At 36.0% G+C, this 26,820-nt stretch overlaps 1 protein-coding gene across 13 annotated transcripts in view; it reads left to right on the top strand.

The window, feature by feature from the left end:
• KDM6A (lysine demethylase 6A) overlaps window positions 1-26,820 on the top strand; it is a 180,377-nt gene that overhangs the window by 147,003 nt on the left and 6,554 nt on the right. For all 13 annotated transcript variants that reach the window (XM_043896416.1, XM_043896413.1, XM_043896412.1 and 10 more), the window contains 6 exons: window positions 1,398-1,462; window positions 1,536-1,610; window positions 2,108-2,256; window positions 12,297-12,411; window positions 15,035-15,222; window positions 16,012-16,153. In XM_043896416.1, the coding sequence (XP_043752351.1) occupies window positions 1,398-1,462; window positions 1,536-1,610; window positions 2,108-2,256; window positions 12,297-12,411; window positions 15,035-15,222; window positions 16,012-16,153 (734 nt within the window). The remainder of the gene's footprint in view (window positions 1-1,397; window positions 1,463-1,535; window positions 1,611-2,107; window positions 2,257-12,296; window positions 12,412-15,034; window positions 15,223-16,011; window positions 16,154-26,820) is intronic.

The raw sequence follows: 26,820 nt of genomic DNA, 5'->3' as shown, positions 1-26,820 counted from the left end.
GAGGCATAAATTATTTCAAAATATACAGAAAATTAAGGAACAAAACTTTGAAAAATAATCAGGATTATTATTAAGATTCATAGGCCTTTCAGCAATGAAGCATTACTAAAATCCTTTAGCACTGAAATGAGAACTTCGTGAATTCTCCTACAAAGTGAACATAAAACATCCATAAAAGTGACTTTATTAAATGTATTACTCAAACACTTATCTGTACTAAGTTGTTCTGTACATATCCCACAGCTGAAATTTAATATGTGCCTTCAAGTCTTCTATTTGCAATTCATTAGATTTGCTTATCTCTGTTTAAAATTCTGCCCTGAATTCACATTTTCAATCTAGGCAACATTTGTACCTGCTAATCATGTGATTGTGTTCCTTTTTCAGTACCACTCTCTATATCATATAGAGAAAGTCATCTAATAAAAACTATCCTGCAACTTATATGAGTTCCAGTAAATTTGTTGTTCATATAAATCTCTCTAGTTCAAACTTCTGAGATACTTCAGCTCCATGGTAGTATTATGGTCAGAAAAGAAATAGATAATAAGCAGGATTCAGAGATCATCGAGGAAATTTTTGGAAGATGATGATGAGAGGCAGAGTATTTAAATAGAAATTGATCCATAATCAAAGAAACAATGGTTTTTGTGTGTGCTTTGGAGACGTGTGAAAAATTTAACAAATGTTTAGAAACCATACACATTTAAAAGGAGGGAGGCAGAAATGTCACTAAGTATACCTAAGTCAGAAATTGTAGGACAGGGGTAAAAAGATACCATGTCGGTGACAGGGAAATCATAAATAATAGTAATAATTGCATTGAAAAGCTCCTGTATTTGTCCAGCATTGAATTTACTTGCTAATGTTGTAAATGTTTATAATTCACGTATAATTCATTTTGAGGGAAAAAAAAATTTATCCTAGAAATAACTTTCTCACATTTGTCCATAATAAAGAACAGGGAAAATCTTACCCTCTGTCTTTCCATATGCATTGCATACATATATATGTACATACATATACATGCATACCTCTGTTAGTTGAGGAAATTTATATCAAGGTTGCCACTTCTGGGCCTCTCAACCTAAGTGTCATCTCTTGAAAGTGGGGAGGAGTGGAGCAGGAACGAGAATCTATAGTTTTTCTCCTTATAGGAGAATATTAGAAAGGAAGACCATGTGGCTAGTGGAGGGGGTTAGATACCATGCCAGTGAGTTTTGACTTTGCCTGGCTTTCTATTTAATGTGGTCTTTGAAGAAGTTTTCGTGTGAGAGAGGTCTATAGAAACTTAGCTTCAGTACTCCACCATTGATCTATATGTAAACTTTTCAACTGTATGGTAAAAAGGTTGCAGAATAAATACTAAGCTGGAATGCTTTTTGCTTAATCTACAGGAAGAAAATGAGAAAAGAAGTCACCATAAAGACCACTCAGATAATGAATCTACATCTTCAGATAAGTAAGTAATTTGTAATGTCCACTTAGTATTTCTGTTTAAAAGGCATGTTTCTAATATTGTCTCTCTCTTTAAGTTCTGGGAGGAGAAGGAAAGGACCCTTTAAAACCATAAAGTTTGGGACCAACATTGACCTGTCTGATGACAAAAAGTAAGTCTTTCTAGTAGTGTTTCTGTTAACTGATACAAAGAGGTGTCCTATTAGCATGACTGAGAATTGTCTAGTTTCCTCTTTTGTTTTGTTCATTGTCATTTTTCTAAATTAGTATGCAGGTTTTAGCCAAATTATTTTTGCTGGGTTTTACAATTATTTTCTTTGACTTAAAACTCTTGTATACATTTTCAAGTCCTTTCTATATGTTGTTGCACAATCGTAAAATTATATAAAATATATTAGTAAAATAAAATTATACAACAATTATAAAAATACGGAAGTCAGTTTTTTTCTTTAATTTTTATGCTGTTTGTTAGGATGCTTTTTTTTTCTTTGCAAAATTTAAAAATTTAAGCATTCCAGAGTTTTCCTATGAAAAAGTAAAATATTTATAGATTTGATTGTTTTTCTGATTGGAACACAAGGTTCTTAAAGTTTTTTACTACACACATTTATAGCACGATTTCACTCTTGATATTTTTTTTTTATTGCAGGTGGAAATTGCAGCTACATGAGCTGACTAAACTTCCTGCTTTTGTGCGTGTTGTATCAGCAGGAAATCTTCTAAGCCACGTTGGTCATACAATACTGGGTATGAACACAGTTCAGCTATACATGAAAGTTCCAGGAAGCAGAACACCAGGTAACTTTTATGAACTAAGAGTTGACACACAAATTGATCAAAATGTGAACCATGCAAATGAGACCTGGATTCTTTTCATTTATAATGAATGAAACTGGTAGAATTATTTCTATTACAAGATATGACTCTTGAACTGAACTCAGATTATTAATATTTTTTCTCCCTTGGTAGTATCTTTTTAAAAATGTAATATCCCTGAAATAACAGCAGTGTAATTTGGAAACTTGATCATTGGAGTATTCCTGGGAAAAGAAGTCCCTGTGACTTAAAGACTGTTTTTGATCCCAGCTACTGCAGAGTGGCAGGGTTGTTCTAAACTTTTACCACAATCATGATAAGAAATGATTTATATCATGACAGTGCAAAAACAGTTCTTTAGAATAATACATTTTCTAATCCATTCCCTTCTGTTTCGTCTAACAAAGAAAGTGTATGTTGCAATCCCCTTGTTGTTGTTGCTACAACAGCACTTGATGTGGAGACATGACTAGCCTCATCCTGTTATCTAGTCCAGGTTTTACCACCAAGTAGGCTTGTCACTTTGACAAGTCACTTTTCTTTGGGTCTTTTTTTTTCCATTTGTAAAATGAAGTTACATTAGTTTTAGACTTAGAATTCTGTCCAGCACTAATATATCATCTTTTTTGTGCTGCCTTTGATTGACATGAAATTTCACAGGGTGATGTTCAAAATATTTAACAATTAGGATGGGTGTTGGTGATCATGAGTTTAGTTATACCAATGCCTACAGGCTGCTTATCATCCTCAGGTGTTTCTGTTTGCTCCTTGAAGTAGCCATGGTTTGAAGAGCAGATTGCTTCATTCTTTATTACCTGTTCATTGAATTGTACCTAAAAAATTGTTTCAAGATAGGCCTATGCTTGCTTCTGGGTAGAGTAGGTCAGTAGTTCCCAGTTCTGGCTGCTCATTAGAATTTTCTAATAAGCTTTTAAAATATGTGTAGTTGACTAATATCTGGAGATTGAGAGCCGGGCATTTTTTTTTTTTTTTAAATATAAGTTCCTCAGAGAATTCTAGTATACAGCCAGGATTAATACCATCAGGCTGTAGTTTGTGTCCTCAGGCCATTGGAAGCCCAATTCTGTGATATTCTATGAATAGTTGAATAAAGTAGAAACAGTTCTGGAATAAATGGTAGAAGATCTATCTACTCCTTACTCTGTCATTTAGACACCAGTGTAAATGCTAAGAAGTTATTTGAATTCTCTGTAGTTTTTTGTTCTTACGTATGTTGAATTGGATTGGTTCTATTAAAATTCATTTCAATTGAAATTTTCTCTCATCAATTTGAATTATTTTATGCAAATAGTGTTATCCTTATGTCAAAGAATGCAGTTTTTCATTACAAATCAAGGGGGAAGCAAACTTGATAGATCACTTCTTTGTCACTTTTGTCTAGAATGTTGGGGGTTTTTTGGTTGGTTTGTATACAAGGTATAGTTTTTCAGAATGTCCTATGGAACCTTAAAGAATTTTCTAAAGAATTCCCTTAAGGTAGTGCTATCCAATAGAAATATAATACAAGTCATATATATGACTTAAATAGATTTAAATGTGACTTAAAATGTTATAGTAACGTTAATGAAAAATGAAATTAATTTTATCCTAGTTATTTCCAAATAATCTTTTTTTTTTTTTCCAAATAATCTTTTTAACATGTAATCAATACAAAATTATTGAAATAACCCCTTGAAATCCAGTGTATACTTTGCAGTTATGGCACGTCTCAGTTTACATTATCGTATCTTAAGTGGTTACTGTATTAGACAACTTAGGATTAGAAGAAATGTTAGTTTGGTTCAATTTTTTAAAATTGCTTTGAATACTTTTTCGTGGGACAAACGCTTTGTTCTTTCATGGGACAAACAGTTTGTTCTTGGATTTACCTAGATAAATATGTTATTTGCTTTAATGGACTTTATGATCAGTCTATATTCTAAACTAGAGATGCTCTCAGATTCTACCCTAAAAGGTTTTTAGTTATTTGATGGGATCCCAATGTCTCTAATTTTAATTACAGCTTAATTTTACTTAGAGTCCATGCCATGGACACGTCCAGCCATCTACCTGTGATAAGAGACAGTAGTATTACGAGTAATATCTTCACATTATGTTGTGATACATAGAAGACTAGGGTGCTGTGTACACAGAGTGTGGCAAGAGTAGCTACATTTTTATTAAGTGAGGTGAAACTGACATAACAAAATTAAACCCTTTGAAGTATGCAGTTCAGTGACATTTAATACAGTCACTATGGAGTGTAGCCATGACTTCTGTGTAGTTCCAAGACATTTTCATTAGCCTATAAGGAAACCCCACCCATTAAGTAGTCATCCCATTTCCCCCTTCCTCTTAGTCCCTGACAACATCTAGTCTCTTGTTTCTAGCTGTATAGTGTTACCTACTCTAGATGTTTCATATGAATGGAATCATACATTATATTGCCTTTTGTGTCTGGCTTCTTTCACTTAGCATGTTTTTGAGGTTCATCCATACTGTATCAGAGGTTCAATTTTTATGGCCAAATAATATTCCATTGTATGGATATAGAACAGTTTATTTCATTGATCAGTTGAGGGGCATTTGGGATGTTTGCTTTTTAGCTGTTATGAATACAGTGTTTCATGTATATGTACAAGAATTTGTTTGAATACTTGTTTATACTTCTTTTGATTATATACCCAGAATTAAAATTGCTGGATCATATGACAACTCTATGTTTAACTTTTTGAGGATTTTGAAACTGCTTTCCAAAACAGCTACACCATTTTACATTCCTGACAGCAGTGTACAAAGATTCCAATTTTTCTTCCACATCCTCGTGTACATTGCTTATTTTACATTTTTTTCTTATAGCTGACCCAGCAGATTTGACTTTTTGTGTGTGTGTGTGTGGTTTTAATTTTCATGTGCTTGTTGACCATTTGTATATCTACTCTGTGGAAAATGTCTTTTTCTAATTCCTTCTTTTTTTAATTGAGTTGTTTGCCCTTTTGTTGTTGAGTTGTAAGAGTTCTTTATATAGTCTGGATATTAATTCTTTATCAGATACATGTTTTGCAGTATTTCCTCCCATTTTGTAGGTTATTATTTCATTCTCTTGATAGTGTCCATTCATGTACAAAAGTTTTTAAATTTTAATGAAGTTTAATTAATTTTTTTCTTTTGTCACATGTTTTTGGTGTCATATTTAAGAAACCATTGCAAAATCCAAAATTGTAAAGAATTTGTGTCTGTGTTTTCTTCTTAGATGTTAATACTTCTTAGATTTAGGTCTTTGATCCATGTTGAGTTAGTTTTTGTGTGTAGTATGAGCCAGGGGTCCAACAGTATTCTTTAACATATAGCTAACCAATTTTCCCAGCACCATTTATTGAAAATCAATTAACCATAGATGTATGGGTTTAATTCTGGAATCTTGATACTGTTCCATTGATTTTTATCTCCATTTTTATTCCAATACCACACGGGTTTGATTCCCTTTGAGGTAGTTTTTAAAATTGGGAAGGGTGAGTCCTCAACTTAGTCCTTTATCTCTTCATAGAGCTTTGAGTTACTTTCTTATATTCTTTCATTTCAATCTGAAAAACTGTAGCATTTCTTATAGAGCAGATTGACTAAATTCTCCTTTAGTTTTGAAGAATAGTTTTGCCAGATTTTTAGTTCAGTTTTTTGGTTAAGTTTTTTTTTCTCCTCAGCAACATAAATATGTTAAGCTGTTGCTTTCCGGACCCCATGGTTTCCGTTATGAAAACAGCTATTTTGTTGACAATCCTGTTTATATCACAATCACTTCTCTTCTCCTGCTTTCTAGATTTTCTTTGCCTTTATACAGTTTGAGTATTATTTTAGAATGAATATTTTTTAATTTATCTTTCTTAGAATTCCTTGAGCTTCTTGGATATGGAGATTCATGTGTTTTGTCACATTTGGGAAGTTTTTTACTATCATTTCTTCAAATATTCTTATTGCCCCTTTCTCTTTCCTCTTCTGGGACTCCTACAATGCATGTGCATGCTCATGTCCCATGGGTCTCCTAGGGTCTGTGGATTTTTTTTCATTGTTTTCTTTCTTCTCCTCAGAATATATAGCTTCATTTGACTTGTCTATAAATTTGCTGATTCTTTATCCTGGTCACATCTACTGAACTGAATTCATTTCAGTTATTGTTTTTTTCAGCTTCAAACTTGTATCTCGTTTGTTATTACGATTTGCATTTCTTCATTGATAATCACAGAAAACTACACACAAAAAAACACAGTCACAGAAAACTAACCAAACTGATAACGTGGACCACAGTCTTGTCTAACTCAGTGAAACTATTAGCCATACCATGTAGGGCCACCCAAGACGGACAGGTCATGGTGGAGAGTTCTGAAAAAAATATGGTTCACTGGAGAAGGGAGTGGCAAACCACTTCAGTATTCTTGCCTTCAGAACCCCATGAAAAGGCTAAAAGATAGGACACTGAAAGATGAACTCCCCAGGTCAGTAGGTGCCCAAAATGCTACTGGGACATCAGTGGAGAAATAACTCCAGAAAGAGTGAAGAGACAGAGCCAAGGCAAAAACAACACCCAGTTATGGTTGTGATGGGTGATGGAAGTAAAGTCTGATGCTGTAAAGAGCAATATTGCATCGGAACCTGGAATGTTAGGTCCATGAATCAAGGCAAATTAGAAGTGGTGAAACAGGAGATGGCAAGAGTGACATTGACATTTTAGGAATCAGTGAACTAAAATGGACTGGACTGGACTGGATGAATTTAACTCAGATGACCATTATATCCACTAATGTAGGCAAGACTCCCTTAGAAGAAATGGAGTAGCCCTCGTAGTCAACAAAAGAGTACAAAATGCAGTAATTGGTTGCAGTCTCAAAAACAACAGAATGATCTCTGTAAGGCAAACCATTCAATATCACAGTAATCCAAGTCTGTGCCCCGACCAGTAATGCAGAAGAAGCTGAAGCTGAATGGTTCTATGAAGACCTACAAGACATTCTAGAACTAACACCCCCATAAGATGTCCTTTTCATTGTAGGGGACTGGAATGCAAAAGTAAGTAGTCAAGAAATACTTGGAGTAACACGCAAACTTGGCCTTGGAGTACAGAATGAAGCAGGGCAAAGGATAACAGAGTTTTGCCAAGAGAACACACTGGTCATAGCAAACACCTTCTTCCAAGAACACAAGACAAGATTCTATATGTGGACATCACCAGATGGTCAATACTGAAATCAGATTGATTATATTCTTTGTAGCCAAAGATGGAGAAGCTCTATACAGTCAGCAAAAACAAGACCAGGAACTGACTGTGGCTCAGATCAGGAACTCCTGATTGCCAAATTCAGACTTAAATTGAGGAAAGTAGGGAAAACTGCTAGACCATTCAGGGATGACCTAAATCAAATCCCTTATGACTATACAGTGGAAGTGAGAAATAGATTTATGGGACAATAGATCTGACAAGACAGAGTACCTGATGAACTATGGACGGAGGTTCGTGACATTGTACAGGAGACAGGGATCAAGACCATCCCCAAGAAAAAGAAATGCAAAAAAGCATAATGGCTGTCTGAGGAGGCCTTACAAATAGCTATGAAAAGAAGAGAAGCAAAAAACAAAGGAGAAAAGGAAAGATACAGGCTTGCTCCTTGGAAGGAAAGTTATGACAAACCTAGACAGCATATTAAAAAGCAGAGACAATACTTGGCCAACAAAGGTCTATCTAGTCAAGGCTATGGTTTTTCCAGTAGTCATGTATGGATGTGAGAGTTGAACTGTGAAGAAAACTGAGCCCCGAAAATTGATGCTTTTGAACTGTGGTGTTGGAGAAGACTCTTGAGAGTCCCTTGAACTGCAAGGCAATCCAACCAGTCCATCTTAAAGGAGATCAGTCCTGGGTGTTCATTGGAGGGACTGATGTTGAAGCTGAAACTCCAATACTTTGGTCACCTGATGCAGAGAGCTGACTCATTTGAAAAGATCCTGATGCTGGGAAAGATTGAAGGCAGGAAGAGAGGGGGACGACAGAGGAGGAGATGGTTGTGTGGCATCACCGACACAATGGACATGGGTTTGGGTGGACTCTGGGAGTTGGTGATGGACAGGGAGGCCTGGTGTGCTGCAGTTTATGGGGTCGCAAAGAGTCGGACACAACTAAGCGACTGAACTGAACTAATACTAATACCCATTTGAATTCAGAGTTCCAAAGAAAAGCAAGGAGAGATAAGAAAGCCTTCCTCAGTGATCAGTGCAAAGAAATAGAGGAAAACAATAGAATGGGAAAGACTAGAGATCTCTTCAAGAAAATTAGAGATACCAAGGGAACATTTCATGCAAAGATGGGCACAATAAAGGGCAGAAATGGCATAGACCTAACAGAAGCAGAAGGTACTGAGAAGAGGTGGCAAGAACACACAGAAGAGCTATACAAAAAAGGTCTTCATGACCCAGATAACCATGATGGTGTGATCACTCACCTAGACCCAGACATCCTGGAATGCGAAGTCAAATGAGCCTTAGGAAGCATCACGATGAACAAAGCTAGTGGAGGTGATGGAATTCCAGTTGAGCTATTTCAAATCCTGCACTCAATATGCCAGCAAATTTGGAAAACTCAGCAGTGGCCACAGGACAGGAAAAGGTCAATTTTTATTCTAATCCCAAAGAAAGGCAATGCCAAAGAATGTCCAACTACCTCAGAATTGCACTTATCTCACATGCTACCAAAGTAATGCTCAAAATTCCAAGCCAGGCTTCATATGTATGTGAACCATGAACTTCCAGTTGTTCAAACTGGATTTGGAAAAGACAGAGGAACCAGTGATAAAATTGCCACCATCCGTTGGATCATCGTAAAAGCATGAGAGTTCGAGGAAAACATCTGCTTTATTGACTGTGCCAAAGCCTTTGACTGTGTGGATCACACCAAACTGGAAAATTCTTAGAGATGGGAATACCAGACCACCTGACCTGCCTCCTGAGAAATCTGTATGCAGGTCAAGAAGCAACAGTTAGAGCTGGATTGGAACAACAGACTGGTTCCAAATTGGGAAAGGAGTATGTCAAGGCTATATATTGTCACCTTGCTTCTTTAACTTATATGCATAGTACATCATGTGAAATGCTGGACTGGATGCAGTACAAGCTGGAATCAAGATTGCTGGATGAAATATCAATAACCTCAGATATGCGATGACATCACCCTTATGGTAGAAAGTGAAGAACTAAAAAAAGCCTTTTGATGAAAGTGAAAGAGGAGAGTGAAAAAGTTGGCTTAAAACTCAACATTCAGAAAACTAAGATCATGGCATCCAGTCCCATCACTTCATGGCAAATAGATGGGGAAACAATGGAAACAGTGGCAAACTTTATTTTTTTGGGCTACAAAATCCCTGCAGATGGTGACTGCAGCCATGAAGTTAAAAGACGCTTGCTCCTTGGAAGGAAAGGAATGACCAACGTAGGCAGCGTGTTAAAAAAGCAGAGACATTACTTTGCCAACAAAGGTTTGTCTAGTCAAAGCTGTGGTTTTTCCAGTAGTCATGTATGGATGTGAGAGTTGGAATATAAAGAAAGCTGAGCACAGAAGAATTGATGCTTTTGAACTGTGGTGTTGGAGAAGACTCTTGAGAGTCCCTAGGACTGCAAGGAGATCCAACCAGTCCATCCTAAAGGAAATCAGTCCTGAATATTCATTGGAGGGACTGATGCTGAAGCTGAAACTCCAATACTTTGGCCACCTGATGTGAAGAACTGACTCCTTGGAAAAGACCCTGATGCTGGGAAAGATTCAAGGCAGGAGGAGAAGGGGACGACAGAGAAATAGATGGTTGAATGGCATCACTGACTCAATGGACATGAGTTTGAGTAAGCTCTGGGCATTGGTGATGGACAGGGAACCCTGGTGTGCTGCAGTTCATGGGGTCGCGAAGAGTTGTACAGGACTGAACGACTGAAGTGAACTGATTGATAATCTGTTGAGGCATCATTCTCCTTGTTTCCTTTTGTTCTTGAACATGTTTTTTTTTTTAACTCTTTGTGTATATTTTAAGATAGTTGATTATAAAGTATTTGTCTCTGAAGTCCATTGTGCCTTTTCAGAAATACCTTTTGTTTATTTCTGATTTTTTTTCTTCCTATAACTAGACCATACTTTGTTTCTTTATATACCTTATGAGTTTTTGTTGAAAACTGATTTCTTGAGTATTTGTAGAATGTGGTCTCTGAAGTCTGTCCCTTTAGCATAGTGCTCAGCTAGTATTTTGACATTTTGAATATTATGTTGTGGCAGTTAGCGGAAATCAGAGTCTCCTCTCTTTTCTAAGGTTTGTTACTGTTGCTTGTTATGGGCTATAGTTGTTTATTCATTTAGTGAGTTTCCACACTTTTTTTTTTTCCAGTTATTCATGTATCTGTTCTTTTTCAGGTTCTTTTCCCATTTAGGCCATTACAGAGTATTAAGTAGAGTTCCCTGTGCTATACAGGAGGTACTCATTAGTTATCTATTTTTATATGTAGTGAGAGTGAAGTCACTCAGTTGTGTCCTACTCTTTACGACCCTATTGACTGTAGCCCACCAGGCTTTTCTGTCGAAGGGATTTTCTAGGCAAGAATACTGGAGTGGGTTGCAATATTCTTCTCCAGGGGATCTTCCTGACCCAGGGATCGAACTCAGGTCTCCCACATTGCAGGCAGACTCCTTACCCTCTGAGCCACATGAAATCCCTTTTATATGTAGTAGTCACACTGTTTTTACAAAGACTATATTCCTTGTCATATATGGGCACTGAAGTGTCCTTTCCATTAATTATCTCAGCAGTGATATAATAGATTTCTTTAAATGCCTCTTGCCCTGGGCATGTATGTGGCTTCTAAATTCTACAGTATCCAGAGGAACTTTTCAAAGCCTTTATTCCTGTGAAATCTCACTCCCCAGCTTTTCCATCCAAGCGTTAGGGATGTCTGTTGTTTTCTCCAGGTGGTTCTTTTGTTTGTTTGTTTTGTTTTTTGCCCTTGGTGGCATCAGCTTGTTCTTTAGTCTGGCAATGTTTTGCGAGGTCCTCCTGCATTGAAATACTTGTGCTGAAAGGGCTCTGAGGTAGGTGAAAGAACGAGAAGTCCCTTTTCTGTCAGCCTTTTGGGGAAACTGCCGGGGTAGACAGAACAGAATTCTTTGGGAACAAGATCTATTCTGCTCCCTTGAGAACCAGGGACAATCACACTAGGAATTCACACTACTATTTTTTAAGTTCACTGTCACAGCAGTGGTAGAAATGGAGATATGGTGAGTGACATACAGATATCTACTGTGTTTAAGTCACTTTTCTTTTGGTCAGTTGTTCGTTTCTGTAAACCTTTGACTATATTGTCCAAATTTCTGATGAGTTTGCTTCTGACAGTTTTCACCAGGTGTTTTTGTTATTTTTGTTGTTTGGTATTTCTGGCGAGTTCCCCAAGTTCCCTGCTCGGCCATTTTTGTTGACACCATTCCTGCCACTACATACATACAGTTTGAAAATCAGACTTCTTGCCTCTCTACTGATGTCCTAATGCTACTTGTAAGAAATGGGAATTAGTTCACAAGGAAGTAGTGGTAATAATATCAATAATAGCTAATATTTATTACTTACCATGTATTAGGCAGTATTCAAAGCAGTCTTTGTTTCATTGTTCCTCAGAACAACCCATTGACTTATTGGAATCATTATCACCAAATCTTACAGGAAACTGAATCAGAAAGGTTTAGAAACTTGCCCAGTGTCACATAATAACTAAGCCAAGGAACGTGGCTTCACAACCTAAGCTTTTAACCATGATTTAGGTTGTCTTCCACAGAGCTCCTACTGAAAAAGTTAGTTGACCAAACTCAGCTCTAAGACTTGACATATACTGATAAACAATTGAATAACACAGGAGCATTTTCTGTTGAACATTTCTAAGGTTTCATTTCTAAAGACACATTTTTCTATAGAATTTATTGTATGCTGATTATTTTTTTTCTTTTCACATTTTAGGTCATCAAGAAAATAACAATTTCTGTTCAGTTAACATTAATATTGGTCCAGGTGACTGTGAATGGTTTGTTGTTCCGGAAGGTTACTGGGGTGTTCTGAATGACTTCTGTGAAAAGTAGGTTTCCAAACTGAATTTTATTAAACATAATTATTTGAAAACAGTTATTGTAAAGGGCAACTTACTAAGCTGGATATCCTAATGCATGTAAGCAATTTTCACTTACCATTCAGCAGGAAATTCATTTATAAAATGATTCGATTATAAACCTATTATTTTGTGTTATTGGGAGTATTTTAAGAGGGATGGGATGGGGAGGGAGGTGGGAGGGGGGTTCAGGATGGGGAACACATTTAAATCCATGGCTGATTCATGTCAGTGTATGGCAAAAACCACTACAATATTGTAAAGTAATTAACCTCCAACTATTAAAAATAAATGAAAAAAAAGAAAGATACCTCAAAACCACTTCATGCAGTAGTGATAGTCTTGAATTTAATGGGTAGAAAGTTGTATTGTTTACTGGGTTAATTAGGCAGTTGATGTATAAATACTTGTTTATGTGAAAGAAACATTGTTCTTAGATAAATGGTTTTAGAAGTGGAAGGAATTCTATAATTGAGCACCCTTAGAGGTTGTTAATAACTTAAACTTGAATGTATTACTCTTTGCTGTATCATCATGATACAAGTTCTTTTTAAAACTACACTGGCAACTTTTCTTATAACGCAATTTTGTAAGATTTAAACAATAGCTTCAGATTTTGTCACCTAGAATTGAAAGAATTCACATAATGGAAATGTTCCTTTCCTAAGTTCCTAGGAACTATTTGTTTAATTATCTTCCGTTAAAGGGTACTTGGGAATTGTTTTCATTAATTTAAATTTAATTATTTGTCTTATTTTGTTTAAAGAATTACTCTGTTACTTAAGATCCTGATTTTTTTCCATTTGTAATTAAATTGGAAAATTATTATAGCTAAAAATATAAATTATACATACATTTGGTGTTATTTCCTCTCCAGCCCAGTAGGATAAAGAGGGGGAAAACCACCTAAAACATTTATATATGAGAGACTTTGAAAATTAATTATGCACCTATTATACATACTGACTTACAGTTTGCAAATTTTGGGTTAAAAGATCCTTGCTGTAAATATCTTGATTTAGTATGAAATTTAAATATAGTTTACATTTTTACTATATATAGTATATATATATACATATACATACTATATAAATATAGTTGCAAAAACAACCATAATAAGACAGACTTTCTTTATATACAAGCAGAAGTTAGTCACGTTTTATTTTCTAAGAAAGCTCAAGATGTGGAATTCTAAAGAGTCAAATGCTGTTATGAAATAACATGATCCATTTTAATCTTTACTGGACCAGCAGTCTGGTGGTAGCAGAGAAAGAACTGTATCATACAGAAAATCTCTATGGTGCTTCAGAAATATTTTTATTTCTTAAACTTTGAGATACTATTTAGTATATTGTTGTAGCTACAGTACAGTGATCCTTTTTCATAATTTCTGAGTAGGATTGACTATTTTTAGCATGTAGTGTTTTTTTCTATCTGAATGGAGAGGTAACGTGGGAATAGGTAATTGGAATAGGCAGATGATGTCTAAAAGCTTGAACATGGGGATAATAAAAAAGTCTGAAGAGTTAGGTAAATTTGACTAAGTTTCAGAAATACCAGTTGCTACCTCTGCATTTCAGTGTAATTTTGTTTCATAGAAGGATTTTTGCTTGTGATATTAACTGATTTGACCATATCTGTATAGTTTATGACTTTATATTTGTCATGAAATAGCCAGTCACTTGACTATATGATAGAGAAGATACTTGATTTTTTGTTGTTGTTATTAGCTTGAGTTTTTTACCCTAGCTATTGATTATTAGATGGTATTGATTGCTTGCTTGCTTTTGGATAGAAAGTTTTCTCCAATTTTAAAACAAGAGCACATGGGATAAGTAGGGCTAGGATTTGTTTATAACCATATTCCGCTTTACAGACAAGTTTTTCTAAACTGTAGTTATAAAAATATTTCATATCATGATGAAATAGAATTAAAAGCCAGATTTTAAAGGAAAGGCTTAGTAACGTGTTGTCTCTAAAGTATAGTGGTGGTGGTGGTGATTGTTATCAATATTTGTACATGTGTATGAGTGTTCATTTTTTAATTGCATGGCTTTAGTCAATCAGTCATCAAAACTACAGAGACTGATATGCTATCCTCCTTTCCTGCTTAGGATTCAAAACAGCAATAGAGAACATTTCTGCTTTCTCTTCTACTTTTCCTCAGAAAATGAACTTGTATCTGCCATAGAGTTCCTGTTTATGCATTTAAATTGCTTGATGCCAACCCCACCTTCCATTTACCTTTTAGAGATTTCTAGGTGCACCAAGGAAAAGAATTTAATCAAAATAGACTTTAGTGAAATGAAATTAAAGGTTAATGTATGTAAGTGTTACTTAAAATAACTTTTGATTTTATTTGGATCTTTGAAAAATCAACTGAAGGTAGTAATACTGATATTTAGATAAGTCATCCACTGCTTAACTGTAATTAATTTCACTCATTTTATATACTACAGTTTCTCATTGCATAAGCTGTAAGTTTCAGTGCAATGAATAGCCATATTTTTTAAAACTTCTGACATTGTCTTTCAGTCATGTAAGGAGCTTATTAAAGTACTTGATCCATTTGTAATATTTTTTCTTATTTCAGAAATAATTTGAATTTCCTAATGGGTTCTTGGTGGCCCAACCTTGAAGATCTTTATGAAGCAAATGTTCCGGTGTATAGGTTTATTCAGCGACCTGGAGATTTGGTCTGGATAAATGCAGGCACTGTGCATTGGGTTCAGGCTATTGGCTGGTGCAACAACATTGCTTGGAATGTTGGTCCACTTACAGGTATTTTAAAGACTATGACTTTAAGAAAAACACTTTAGTTTATAAAGGATTGTATCTGATGAGTTTATTCTTTTTTTCTTGGAATGTAGCTCGCTAGAAATCAGAGGAAGAATGTCTTCTTGAGTAAAAATTTAACTTGTAGTACAAGATAGTAAGTTAACAAATAGAAATCCAAGACTGTAGACACCAAATGATAAATTTATGTTTTGTATGCAAGAAAGAGATACTTTCAATAATTTTTTAGAGTGCTTGATTTTGTTTCATAAAGGAAACCCTTTATGGAAGAGAGCAAAGTACAGTGGTTATGCGTTCTTTGAAATCTTTCATTATCTGATATGTCATAAATATTTAGCCCTATTATGTTAAAATCTGTTTGAATTATGCCTGCCTTTAGGCAGTATTAAGATTATGGCCTCCCAAGCCAGAAGACCTGGATTAGGACCAGAACCTGGCTTTTGCAACTTTGGGCAAGTTACAGAACCTCTCTGGGCCTCAATTTCTTCATCTGTATAATGGAAGTGATAAAATTAATAAGATAACAGCAAAGATTAAATGGTATAATATCGTGAAATACTTTAGCACAGTGTGTAGCACAAAGTTAGAGTAAGCACTCTTTACATGATCACTGCTATTATTATCACAATTATTTTTTTTTAACCTTAAAAATATTTTTGTAATATTTTGAGATTTTTAGAATTGGTGTTGATGGTATCACCTAAGAAAGTGATAGTGGTTATCTTCATATCTTTGGTACTTTGGGTTGCTTTATAACTGTTTTTTTTTTCCTAGCCTGCCAGTATAAATTGGCAGTGGAACGGTACGAATGGAACAAATTGCAAAGTGTGAAGTCAATAGTACCTATGGTTCATCTTTCCTGGAATATGGCACGAAATATCAAGGTCTCAGATCCAAAGCTTTTTGAAATGATTAAGTAAGTGCTTTCTAAAACTGCTGTAGTCCCTCTCTTTTTGGGGAGTGTTAACTATTCAGTACTTTGTCCCGCCCAGTAGAATTATGTTGACATCAAAACAAAATGGTCCAGATGTTTAACAAAACATAATATAAGCGAATCCACATGTTAAAAGTATTTTTCCCTTCAAAATAGTCAGTATACTGTGGTACAAAGAGGAACAAAGGCACAAATAATTCTAAACCAGTAGATTCACAAACCTGTGCTCAACCACTCAATACCTAGGAGCAACTTTAGTTTTAATATTGAAAGATTGCACTTAGTATCAGAGGGAGGGAATGGCATCAGAGAATATTTTCTGGTACAGAAAATTAGCATTTAATATAGGCATTTGGCTTAAATGTTAATTTTTTAAAATTTTAATTAAGTAATCCATCTTATAATTGTCACTTTTCTTATCTGTTTTAAACACTTAATACAAGTTACATGGAATACATATATCCCAGTAAGCGTCTCATTTATTATCACAGTTTCTATCCTAGCTACTTAGTTTTTTTAGGAGTAATATTTTCAAACAGAGCTATATAGCAGTGTTTCCCCAGAGTGTTTTCTACTACTACTACTTCTAACCCCAAAAGGTGGGGAACTCTGGTCAAAGAAATATGGGAATGATGGATTATATATTCAATGGGCTTCCCTTGAGGCTCAGCTGGTAAATTATCCGCCTGCAATGCAGGAGACCTGGGTTCGTTTGATTCTTGGATTGGAGAGATCCCCTGGAGAAGGGAAAAGCTACCCACTCCAGTATTCTGGGCTAAAGAATTCCATGGGTCCATGGGGTCGCAAAGAGTCAGACACGACTGAGATGCTTTCACTTCACATAAAGTTCAACAGGTCCTTTATTTTTTTAATTTTTGGTAAAATGTTCTAGAGACTGTAAGGGTTGGTATATTTTTTGAATGGGGGAAAAGGATTATAATGTATTGTATTTCCCAAACGTATTTGTTTGAGCAGTATCTTTAAAGAATTGATCTCAAAAACTCGTTTTGAAATGCACCGCTTTATACTCACTAATAAAATTAGTTTGTCTTCATCTTTGTTAAAATAATACTTACCTTAAAGTATTTCTCCTACAGCTGTTATTAATTTGGCCAGCATGTGTTGTTTTCAAAATACTGTCTTTTGAAAAGAACCCTAGCTTCTTAAAGGGATTTCAAACCCAAATCTAAAATATTATTCAAACAAAAATTGTGTAGCTGTATTATTTTATTCCTTTATCATTTACGCTAGTTTATCTAGTCCTAGACAGAAGTGATAGGGGGAGACAAAAGGTAACAAAAAATAAGCCATAGCAAGTAAAGTACAAATCCTTTAAAATGCTTGATCTTAGGTGCCATACTCTATAAATGTGATTGGTAGTGGAATTATCCTATTATGTCTCAGATTGGTCTTTTTTGCTGAAGAGTAAGTTTGAGGTTACTTTCTGGAGAAAAAATTATGTAAAGTCACCCAAGATAATAGTAAGTTGAAAATGGGCATAAACTAGAGGCTAACTCAGATCACCTAAAGGTAAAGGGATGGTACAGTATGGAAACCATTTATATGTAACAGCTCTAAAGACTGGAAGTGACTCATTATATTTTGAGTTCAGTTCAGTTCAGTCACTCAGTCGTGTCCAACTCTTTGTGACACCATGCACTGCAGCACACCAGGCCTCCCTGTTCATCACCAGTTCCTAGAGTTTATTCAAACTCATGTCCATTGAGTCAGTGATGCCATGCAACCATCTCATCCTCTCTCGTCCCCTTCTCCTCCCGCCTTCAGTCTTTCCCAGCATCAGAGTCTCTTCACATGAGTCAGTTCTTCAAATCAGGTGGCCAAAGTATTGGAGTTTTAGCTTCATTCAGCATCAGTCCTTCCAATGGATATTCAGGACTGATTTCCTTTAGGATGGACTGGTTGGATCTCCTTGCAGTCCTAGGGACTCTCAAGAGTCTTCTCCAACACCACAGTTCAAAAGCATCAGTTCTTTGGCACTCAGGTTTCTTTAGAGTCCAACTCTCACATCCATACATGACTACTGAAAAAGCCTTAGCTTTGACTAGACGGACCTCTGTTGGCAAAGTAATGTCTCTGCTTTTTAATATGCTGTCTAGGTTGGTCATTGCTTTCCTTCCAAGGAGTAAGCGTCTTTTAATTTCATGGCTGCAGTCACCATCTGCAGTGATTTTAGAGCCCAAAAAACTAAAGTCTGTCACTGTTTCCACTGTTTCCCCATCTATTTGCTATGAAGAGATGGGATCAGATGCCATGATCTTAATTTTCTGAACGTTGAGTTAAGCCAGCCTTTTCACTCTCTTTCACTTTGATCAAGGGGCTCTTTAGTTCTTCGCTTTCTGCCAAAAGGGTGGTGTCATCTGCATATCTGCATACTTCTTCTGGCAACCTTGATTCCAGCTTGTGCTTCATCCACTCCATCATTTTGCATGATGTACTATGCATATAAGTTAAATAAGCAGGGTGACAATATACAGTTTTGATGTACTCCTTCCCCCATTTGGAACCAATCTGTTGTTCTGTGTCTGGTTCGAACCATTGGTTCTTGACTTGCATATAGATTTCTCACAAGGCAGGTAAGGTGATCTGATATTCCCATCTCTTTAAGAATTTTCCACAGTTTGTTGTGACCCACACAGTTAAAGGCTTTAGTGTAGTCAGTGAAGCAGAAGTTGATGTCTTTTTGAAATTCTCTTGCTTTTTCTATTGATCCAAAGGATGTTGACAGTTTGATCTCTTGACTCCTCTGCCTTTTGGTCTAATCTACCTATCATTTGATCCCAATTCCCTAAATACATTTAGGATTTTGCCAGCCACCATTGCTCCTTTTATTTGTACTTTCTTTTTATTTAATGAGTATTTGCTGACTATATTCAAGACTCTGGGTTAGGCACTGAGAGTGTTTTATATATATATATATGTATGTATGTATGTATTGTGTATATATGTGTGTGTGTGTATATATATATATACACACATACATACATATATATATACACATACATACATACACACACACATGGCATAGTTCCTGTCTTGAAGTAAAAGTTAATGCATAAAATAAACAGACTGAAAGAAACACAACAGATCCACTCAGTACTTTCCAGCCCCAGGGAGTCAGAGCAGTCTGTGTATTCTGGGAGGCAGATATTTTGTGTGAAGGGTGAAGATGTGGAGGCAGGGAGAAGATAGAAGTATAGCATCTAAAGCCAATTTAAGACCAAACTCTTGAACCATTAGAAAGGTTCTTCACTTCATCCATAAAATAGTACCATGTCTTGTTTGGTCCAACACAGTCATGTTTTCCTCAAATGAAGGAATAAATCCCTTTTCTTCAGTAGAGCACCAGGCAAAATATTTGACTTTCATGGAGCAGCCCTGTTATACTAACTCTGAAATCTTACTCAGCATGATAAGCTGCTTACATTGTGAGAAGCTTAGAGGAAATCCAGCTGCCTAGAGGTGGTAAATTCATACTCAACTTTAGACTTCTTCACTTCCTCCTGCTCTCATTTTCTCCCTAACACCTACCTCCTTTGCCCTCCCTCCTGATTTCCCTACTGTGTATTTGCACACGTTGAAATATATATATATTGTAGTGGGAGCTTGGAGTCCTAACCACTGGACCACCAAGGAATTCTCTGAAATGTATATATTGTATGATACAGCTCCACTGTGTGTGTGTGTGTGTGTGTGTGTGTGTGTGTGTGTGTGTGTGTGTGTTGAAAACAGCTGATCATACATTCTGGCTTGAGCACAATGTGTGTGATGAGTAGTAGAAAGTACCTAGTGGCAAATCACATATTGTGTGCCAGACTTAAGTTTTTTCTGTTGGAGAGCTTTGAGTAAGTTTTTAACTAATAAGATCTAATTTGAGTCTCATAAAGATGTTTCTGGTAGTTAAATGGAATGTAGCTTCTGGATGATAAGATACAATTCTGGGTTCTAAATGGTTTAGTAATAATGTTAGTTAGTAAACTGAGCTTGATCCTTAGCCAGGCACTGAGCAAAATGGTTCCCAGGCTGTATTTCAGGTGTGCCTCTCCACATCCCATGGTCACCCGTTTGGTTAGAGCCAAGATTTAAGCCCATATCTGTCTTACGTAAAAGCTACTTGCATGCATCTATGACATGGAGCTTCATTTTGAAACAGTAACAGGTTTGAAGAGCCAGTGAAGTAGTTGTATAGAAGCTGGTCTATCAGAAGCTGTAGTTTTTCAGAAGCTGTAGGAAATAGCAGGATTCCAGAGAGCAAAGTCAGAGCTGACTGACTAGGGGGTCTTCTAGCTAGTGGTTTGAGATGGCCTTGAGAAGAAGGGGATGGGTGGAGTTAGGGACAGAACTTGGGGAAATACTTCTATTTAAGAAAAGCAAATAGGAGAATTAGGTAAAGGTTGGAAGAGAACACAGAGAATGTATTGTTACAAAAATAGAGAGGGAGTCTTTTCCCACAAGCTCAGTTTCACTGTAAAACTGTATCCACATCATTGCTTTGCTCCTCAAATCTAGTACTCTGCCAGCAAACAAAGCAGTGCTTGCACTGGCTCGTGAGCTATACCAATTTTTAAGAAATGGTCCTCCCTTATAGTTCCTTCCCTCTACTTTGAGTCATTTTCTTCATCTCCTTCCTGTTCACTCCACCATCCACAGTATTTTGACTTTCTACCTCAGTATGCTCCTGTCACTTCTCTTGCTGAGGCCACCAGCAACAACAAACTATTCTAAACATACAAAGGCGCAGATACAAACTTTCTTTCAAATCCCCATTTGTACCTTATATCTGACCCGCACTTCTCTTGTCAGCCATTTCTCCACTTTATTTAGATGTGTGCTTGAATTTTCTACTTACTTTTACCACTTGGTATCTTAAGCCATCTTCACTGTGAACTGCAATTTTTACACCCACCTTTCTCCTCCTTTGAATTATCTTTCAGTAAAGTATTGATTCATTGTACATTTGATGATACGAATTGTAGGCTGTTTTCAAAGAAAAAATATCTGCTAGATGTAAGAAGTGAATGGAGAAGATTTGCAAAGGTGTTCTTTCTTAGCTTTCTCCTTGCATTACTGCTTTTAATTCTTAAATAGTGTGAACTTAAAATGTGTGATTTTTAGGTTTTCATGGTTAAATAGTAAGTCTGCCCAACCATAAAGAATCTAAGCAAAATTTACCTGTGCCTTCATATACACTCACTCATTCAACTCTACCCAGTTCTTTTCATTCTTTTATTTGTTTAATCTATAAACTGAGTTGGAACTTGGGTATTGTGCTAGGTGATAGAAGGATCTGATCACTTCTCAGACTGCTTAAAATAAATGGGGGGAATAGTCAAAATGTTAAAAATACATGATCTTTGGTTTAATGATGGAGATAACTGTTTTAAAACAAAAACCATGGGAGAGCACAGAGGAAGGCACTTCTTAGAGAGGGGAACATTTTAGAAAAGACTAAAGTAGTACTACAGCTCCATAGTCCTTTATCCCAGACCCCTTAGACCAAATACGTTTTGATATTCTGAAATCCTTAGTGTGTTTATTTTACCTTCCCACCAGTTTATGGCAGTATCCTGGAATCAAATACATTAATATTTCTACAGTAAAACATAAATAGTCACTCTGATGAGCTAAGTAAAAACTCTAAAAAGCCCCAGGTCGAGTTTCAACACCAGTGAGTTTATGCAAAGTTTATGAAAAATTTGGGATTATGAAAAATTATGAACTGTATTTGCACCAAGTGATTAATAATGGGACATGATGTTCTCTCCTGTTGTCACCTACTAATCCTTTGTTATCATTTTGAGCATGAATTACCTATAGTTATTTTTAAAAGTCAATATCATTCTTGTTTTTTTCTTTGTACTTTTAAATTCAAGTTGAATCTTTTGGAGCCTTGTAATTTCATAAAGTCATTTATCTAAGTAAGTCATTTAGTAAATCTCAAAATTTCTACATCCTAGCTGTGTTTCTAAAATACAGTCATCTTCATACTCTCCTTCACATTCTTCCAGATGTCTCCTACATTGGCATGAGTCAGAGGAATACTCATTATCTTGATTACTTCTTTCATTTCATACTGCAATGAACTTGACTTGAAAAGTTCAGAGCCTAACTCCTTAGGAACATTTTCGTGGAAGCTTAGTGCATTAACATCTCTTTTGGTTTCCTTCCACTGTTTTAATGAACATAAACTTTTTTCCACATACCCCATATACTGCAAACAAGCTTAGTTTCTTTTTCTTTAGACTAAACTTTAAAATGTCTCTCAGGATTAAGCCCTACTGGATCATTTATATCAGCTAAAGAGTATAGATTTAAAATTTTGTTGCTAAACATTTCAAGTAGACTTAACATAGACAGCAGCTGCTAATGAGAAGCCTTTAGAATTTTTAATCTTTTTAATAATCAAATTTGCGTGTTAGATCACTTGCCAGCAAGATAAGTACTCAGTGGAGGGCGGAAGATTTAGAGGCATATTAGAAGGTATTTGTTATATTTCAGATAAGAAGGAAGACAAAGGATAGAAGATAAAAATAGATGTATTGATTAATTGAGTGGTGGAGGTGAGAGGGGAATCAGGATTTCTGGGGTTTTGACTTAGGCCATGCAGTGAGATATTTATTCTTGTTGATGAAACTGGGAGTAAAGGAAGAAAAGAATAACTGGGTTAGATATGGGAAGTGATGATTACCAGCTTGGCTGCCTCTAGGCAGGTAGAACTCTAATTCCTTTTATGATGTTTGAATGGGAATCTTTTTTTTTTTTTCCAATTATTTTTATTAGTTGGAGGCTGATTGCTTCACAACATTGCAGTGGGTTTTGTCATACATTGACATGAATCAGCCATGGAGTTACATGTATTCCCCATCCCGATCCCCCCTCCCACCTCCCTCTTGAATGGGAATCTTTTTAATATAACCACCAGATAGATAAATGGTTCTATTATTTAGAAAAGGAGTCTGAGATACACATTTGTATCTTTTAGCTGGCTGTGTATCTTCTTAGCTGGCTGATAGGTAATCCCTGCTAAGGTGTTAGCTGTTGAGTTTTCTGAACCATTAGCTATCCTTAAAGTAGACCAGTGCCCACACAAAGAAATGCATTAAGGAAGACAATAAATGCAAAGCTACTGAACTCTTCCTTCACTTCAGTGAACTATGACTATCTTTCCATGTTAGTATATCTTCCGTTCAGTTCAGTCACTCAGTCGTGTCCGACTCTTTGCGACCCCATGAATCGCAGCACACCAGGCCTCCCTGTCCATCACCGACTCCCGGAGTTTACTCAAACTCATGTCCATTGAGTCGGCGATGCCATCCAGCCATCTCATCCTCTGTCGTCCCCTTCTCCTCCTGCCCCCAATCCCTCCCAGCATCAGGGTCTTTTCCAGTGAGTCAACTCTTTGCATGAGGTGGCCAAAGTATTGGAGTTTCAGCTTCAGCATCAGTCCTTCCAAAGAACATCCAGGACTGATCTCCTTTAGGATGGACTGGTTGGATCTCCTTGCAGTCCAAGGGACTCTCAAGAGTCTTCTCCAACACCACAGTTCAAAAGCATCAATTTTTCGGTGCTCAGCTTTCTTTACAGTCCAACTCTCTCATCCATACATGACCACTGGAAAAACTATAGCCTTGACTAGACGGAACTTTGTTGGCAAAGTAATGTCTCTGCTTTTTAATATGCTATCTAGGTATTCCTCTAAAATATATTAGGGACATATATATTAGGATATATAAAATATATCTAGACAAGCACCCTTTAAATGATCTATGTTCTTTTAGGTATAACTATTACACTTTCAGTTGGCATTCATCACACACTTTTTTCAAATTAAAAAAATAGTCATTAATTATTTTAACACAATTGAAAATTTTCACTTAAGTTCAAATATTGATCACTGACTTCTAGGCACTAATCTAAGCATGTATATAACATATGTACTCATAATAGTATATAGTTAGATGTGCCCTCTTTACATTGGAGGAAACTGAGACTTGTGTGTAGAGCTGGGGTATGAACCCAGGGAGTCTAGCTCCAGAATCTGTGCTCTTTCATAGGAGCTTTTCTGTGGCTTTTTGTCTGTGATCTCTCATGGCTCTGATCATAAAAACATGGTGATTTGCTGAAAAATATTGTTACAGATTTTAGACGTCATTTCTAATGAAGTAAGAGGTTCAACTGGTTCTTACTTGTCTAATCATAAGAATCACTTGAGACCCTTACTAAAATTGATTTCTAGACTCTGTTCCTAATAAATAAATTCAAAGCTCTGTGTGAAGAACCCTGGGAATATCTTTCACAGTGATCTAGATGAATCCCATGATTCAGACAAGTTAGGGACACCCTAGTCTAGATTTGATCTCTTTTAGAACTAATAATATTTTTGTTGCCTTTTTTTTTTTCACAAACATATTATAGATTATTATCCTATCTACCCTGTTATCTACATAATATATACTTTATCACTAGCACTGAGTTTTTTAGTATAAATTAAAGCAAACTGTTACCTTTTTCCTTTGATTCCCATGTTTCAGTAGATATATTAAGTGTTCTACAACTCTACAGTCATAGCTTATTGGCCTAATAACTGAGTAAGTGGTATTGCCACATAGCATAGATTCTAGTGCTGTTGTCCTTGGGTTATGTTTAACCATACAGTGTTTTGTGATAACATTGAGCAAACAAAATCTAAAAAATCCAAAAGCTCTCCATTCTCATGGTAACACATATTTGCTTTCATGCTTGTTTTTTCTGAGAGTTTAAAATTCTTAAGATAGTCATTTCTTCATTGACTGAGACCTTGATTTTCAGCCATGTGGTTGGTTTGAATGAAGCTGTTAGATGACTTACTGACATTCAGACACTCACTACTGTCTAGGTGAATCTATCTCTGGAGTGAAACGTGGCAAGTTTTGAGGGCTTACCTGTTGGCTCACTGCCTACATGGCTCTTTCAGTAAGACACATTGGGCAAGGCAAGGTGGTACTTGGTATACTTTTAAAAGTTACATACTTTTAAAGGTTATATATCATCTGCTGCTTAGTGGCAGAGATTGTTACCATAAAGACTTTAGAAGTGCCATATCAAGTTAAACCATGCTGCTTCTTACCTCCACAGCAATATTTGGGAACTTACTTTGAAAACCTTAGGTTACCCCCAAAGTGTCAAGAGTAGTAATCCTAGTGTTAACTTTAGCATAATCTAATATCACTCTGGCTTCACTCCTTTATTCTCCTAGTCCAGAAACCTCATCCCAAGATTAAAGTCATAAGAACCATTGTTTAGTCCCTAAATAATCCCCACACTACCTTTGCTCATGGAATTCCTTTTGCCTGGAAGGTGCCTTCCTCCCACTTCTCTTTCCTATCTCATCTAAATCGGCAACTTCTTACTGATTTTTTTTAATTGGCAACTTCTTTATGAAAACTTTTGTGAGTTCTACCTCCCTCTCCTTTTAGCATCCATGACATACTAAGTCTGTCTTTTGCCTCATGTATTGATTTATGATTATACTGTGTATAATCATTTGTCCTCATTGTCTTCAGTTTTTTTTATTGTAATATTTCAAGTATATTTTCATTTCTATTGCCTATGGTAAGCAATTTTCTAAAATTCCATCCCACTTTAGGTTTCATTTTTGCCAAATGGGTTTTTGGTAGGATTATGTTCTTTATGACCTCAAATACATCCAGCCCTCAGTCAGCCTCTTGTGATTTTCTTCCAAGCCAAATCTGCCTTTAATAGCCCTTGCTTTTTGTGTAGTCTTTTATCCAAACAACTGAAAACATTAGTCCTAAAACCAGATTGATCCTGACTGATCTTGCAAGGTTAAAGGGAAGTTTGATTCCCAACTTCTCTAGCTCCTGAAATGCTGAAATTTCTGACCCTGTCCTTGAGATGCATTTGAAACAGCATCTTCTATCTTCTTAAACTTTTTGCTAGTAATTTATTATTTTGCTTTTTGACAGATTGAATTTTTTTTATTGAAATATAGTTGATTTGCAGTGTTGTGTTAATTTCTGCCATATAGCAAAGTGATTTAGTTATATATATGTAGTTAGCCATACCTTTCAGCATGTGAGATCTTAGTTCCCCAACCAGGGATCAGACCTGTGCCCCCTGCATTGGAAGCATGGAGTCTTAACCACTGAACCTCCAGGGAAGTCCCAGTTACACACATGTATACTTTCTTTCTTACAGTCTTTTTCCATTATGATTTATCTCAAGATATTGAATAGAGTTACCTGTGCTATACGTAGGACCTTGTCATTTATCCATTCTATATGTAATAGTTTACATCTACTAATTCCAATTTCCTAGTCCATCCCTCCCCAATTCCCCTCCCCCTCCCCCTTTAGCAGTTGCAAATCTGTTCACCATGTCTATGAATCTCTTGCTGTTTCATAGATAGGTTCAACAAACTGAATTCTTAATTGCTATGCAATAAACTTGTTAAAATTCCACAAAACTAAAATGAGGAAACTGCAACCCTGCAACCCTTATTTTATTTGACTTTTACTTTTTAGCTCCTCAATACACTCAAACATTGTCTTCATATAAAATCAGTCTGGGATTATTCAAAGCAGAACAGATTACTGTTAAGTCAAATTTTGACTATTATATGTGTATCTTTC

This window comes from Cervus elaphus, chromosome X (assembly GCF_910594005.1).
Source record: "Cervus elaphus chromosome X, mCerEla1.1, whole genome shotgun sequence".
Taxonomy (NCBI): domain Eukaryota; kingdom Metazoa; phylum Chordata; class Mammalia; order Artiodactyla; family Cervidae; genus Cervus; species Cervus elaphus.
This window is presented reverse-complemented; position numbering and strand designations above follow the sequence as displayed.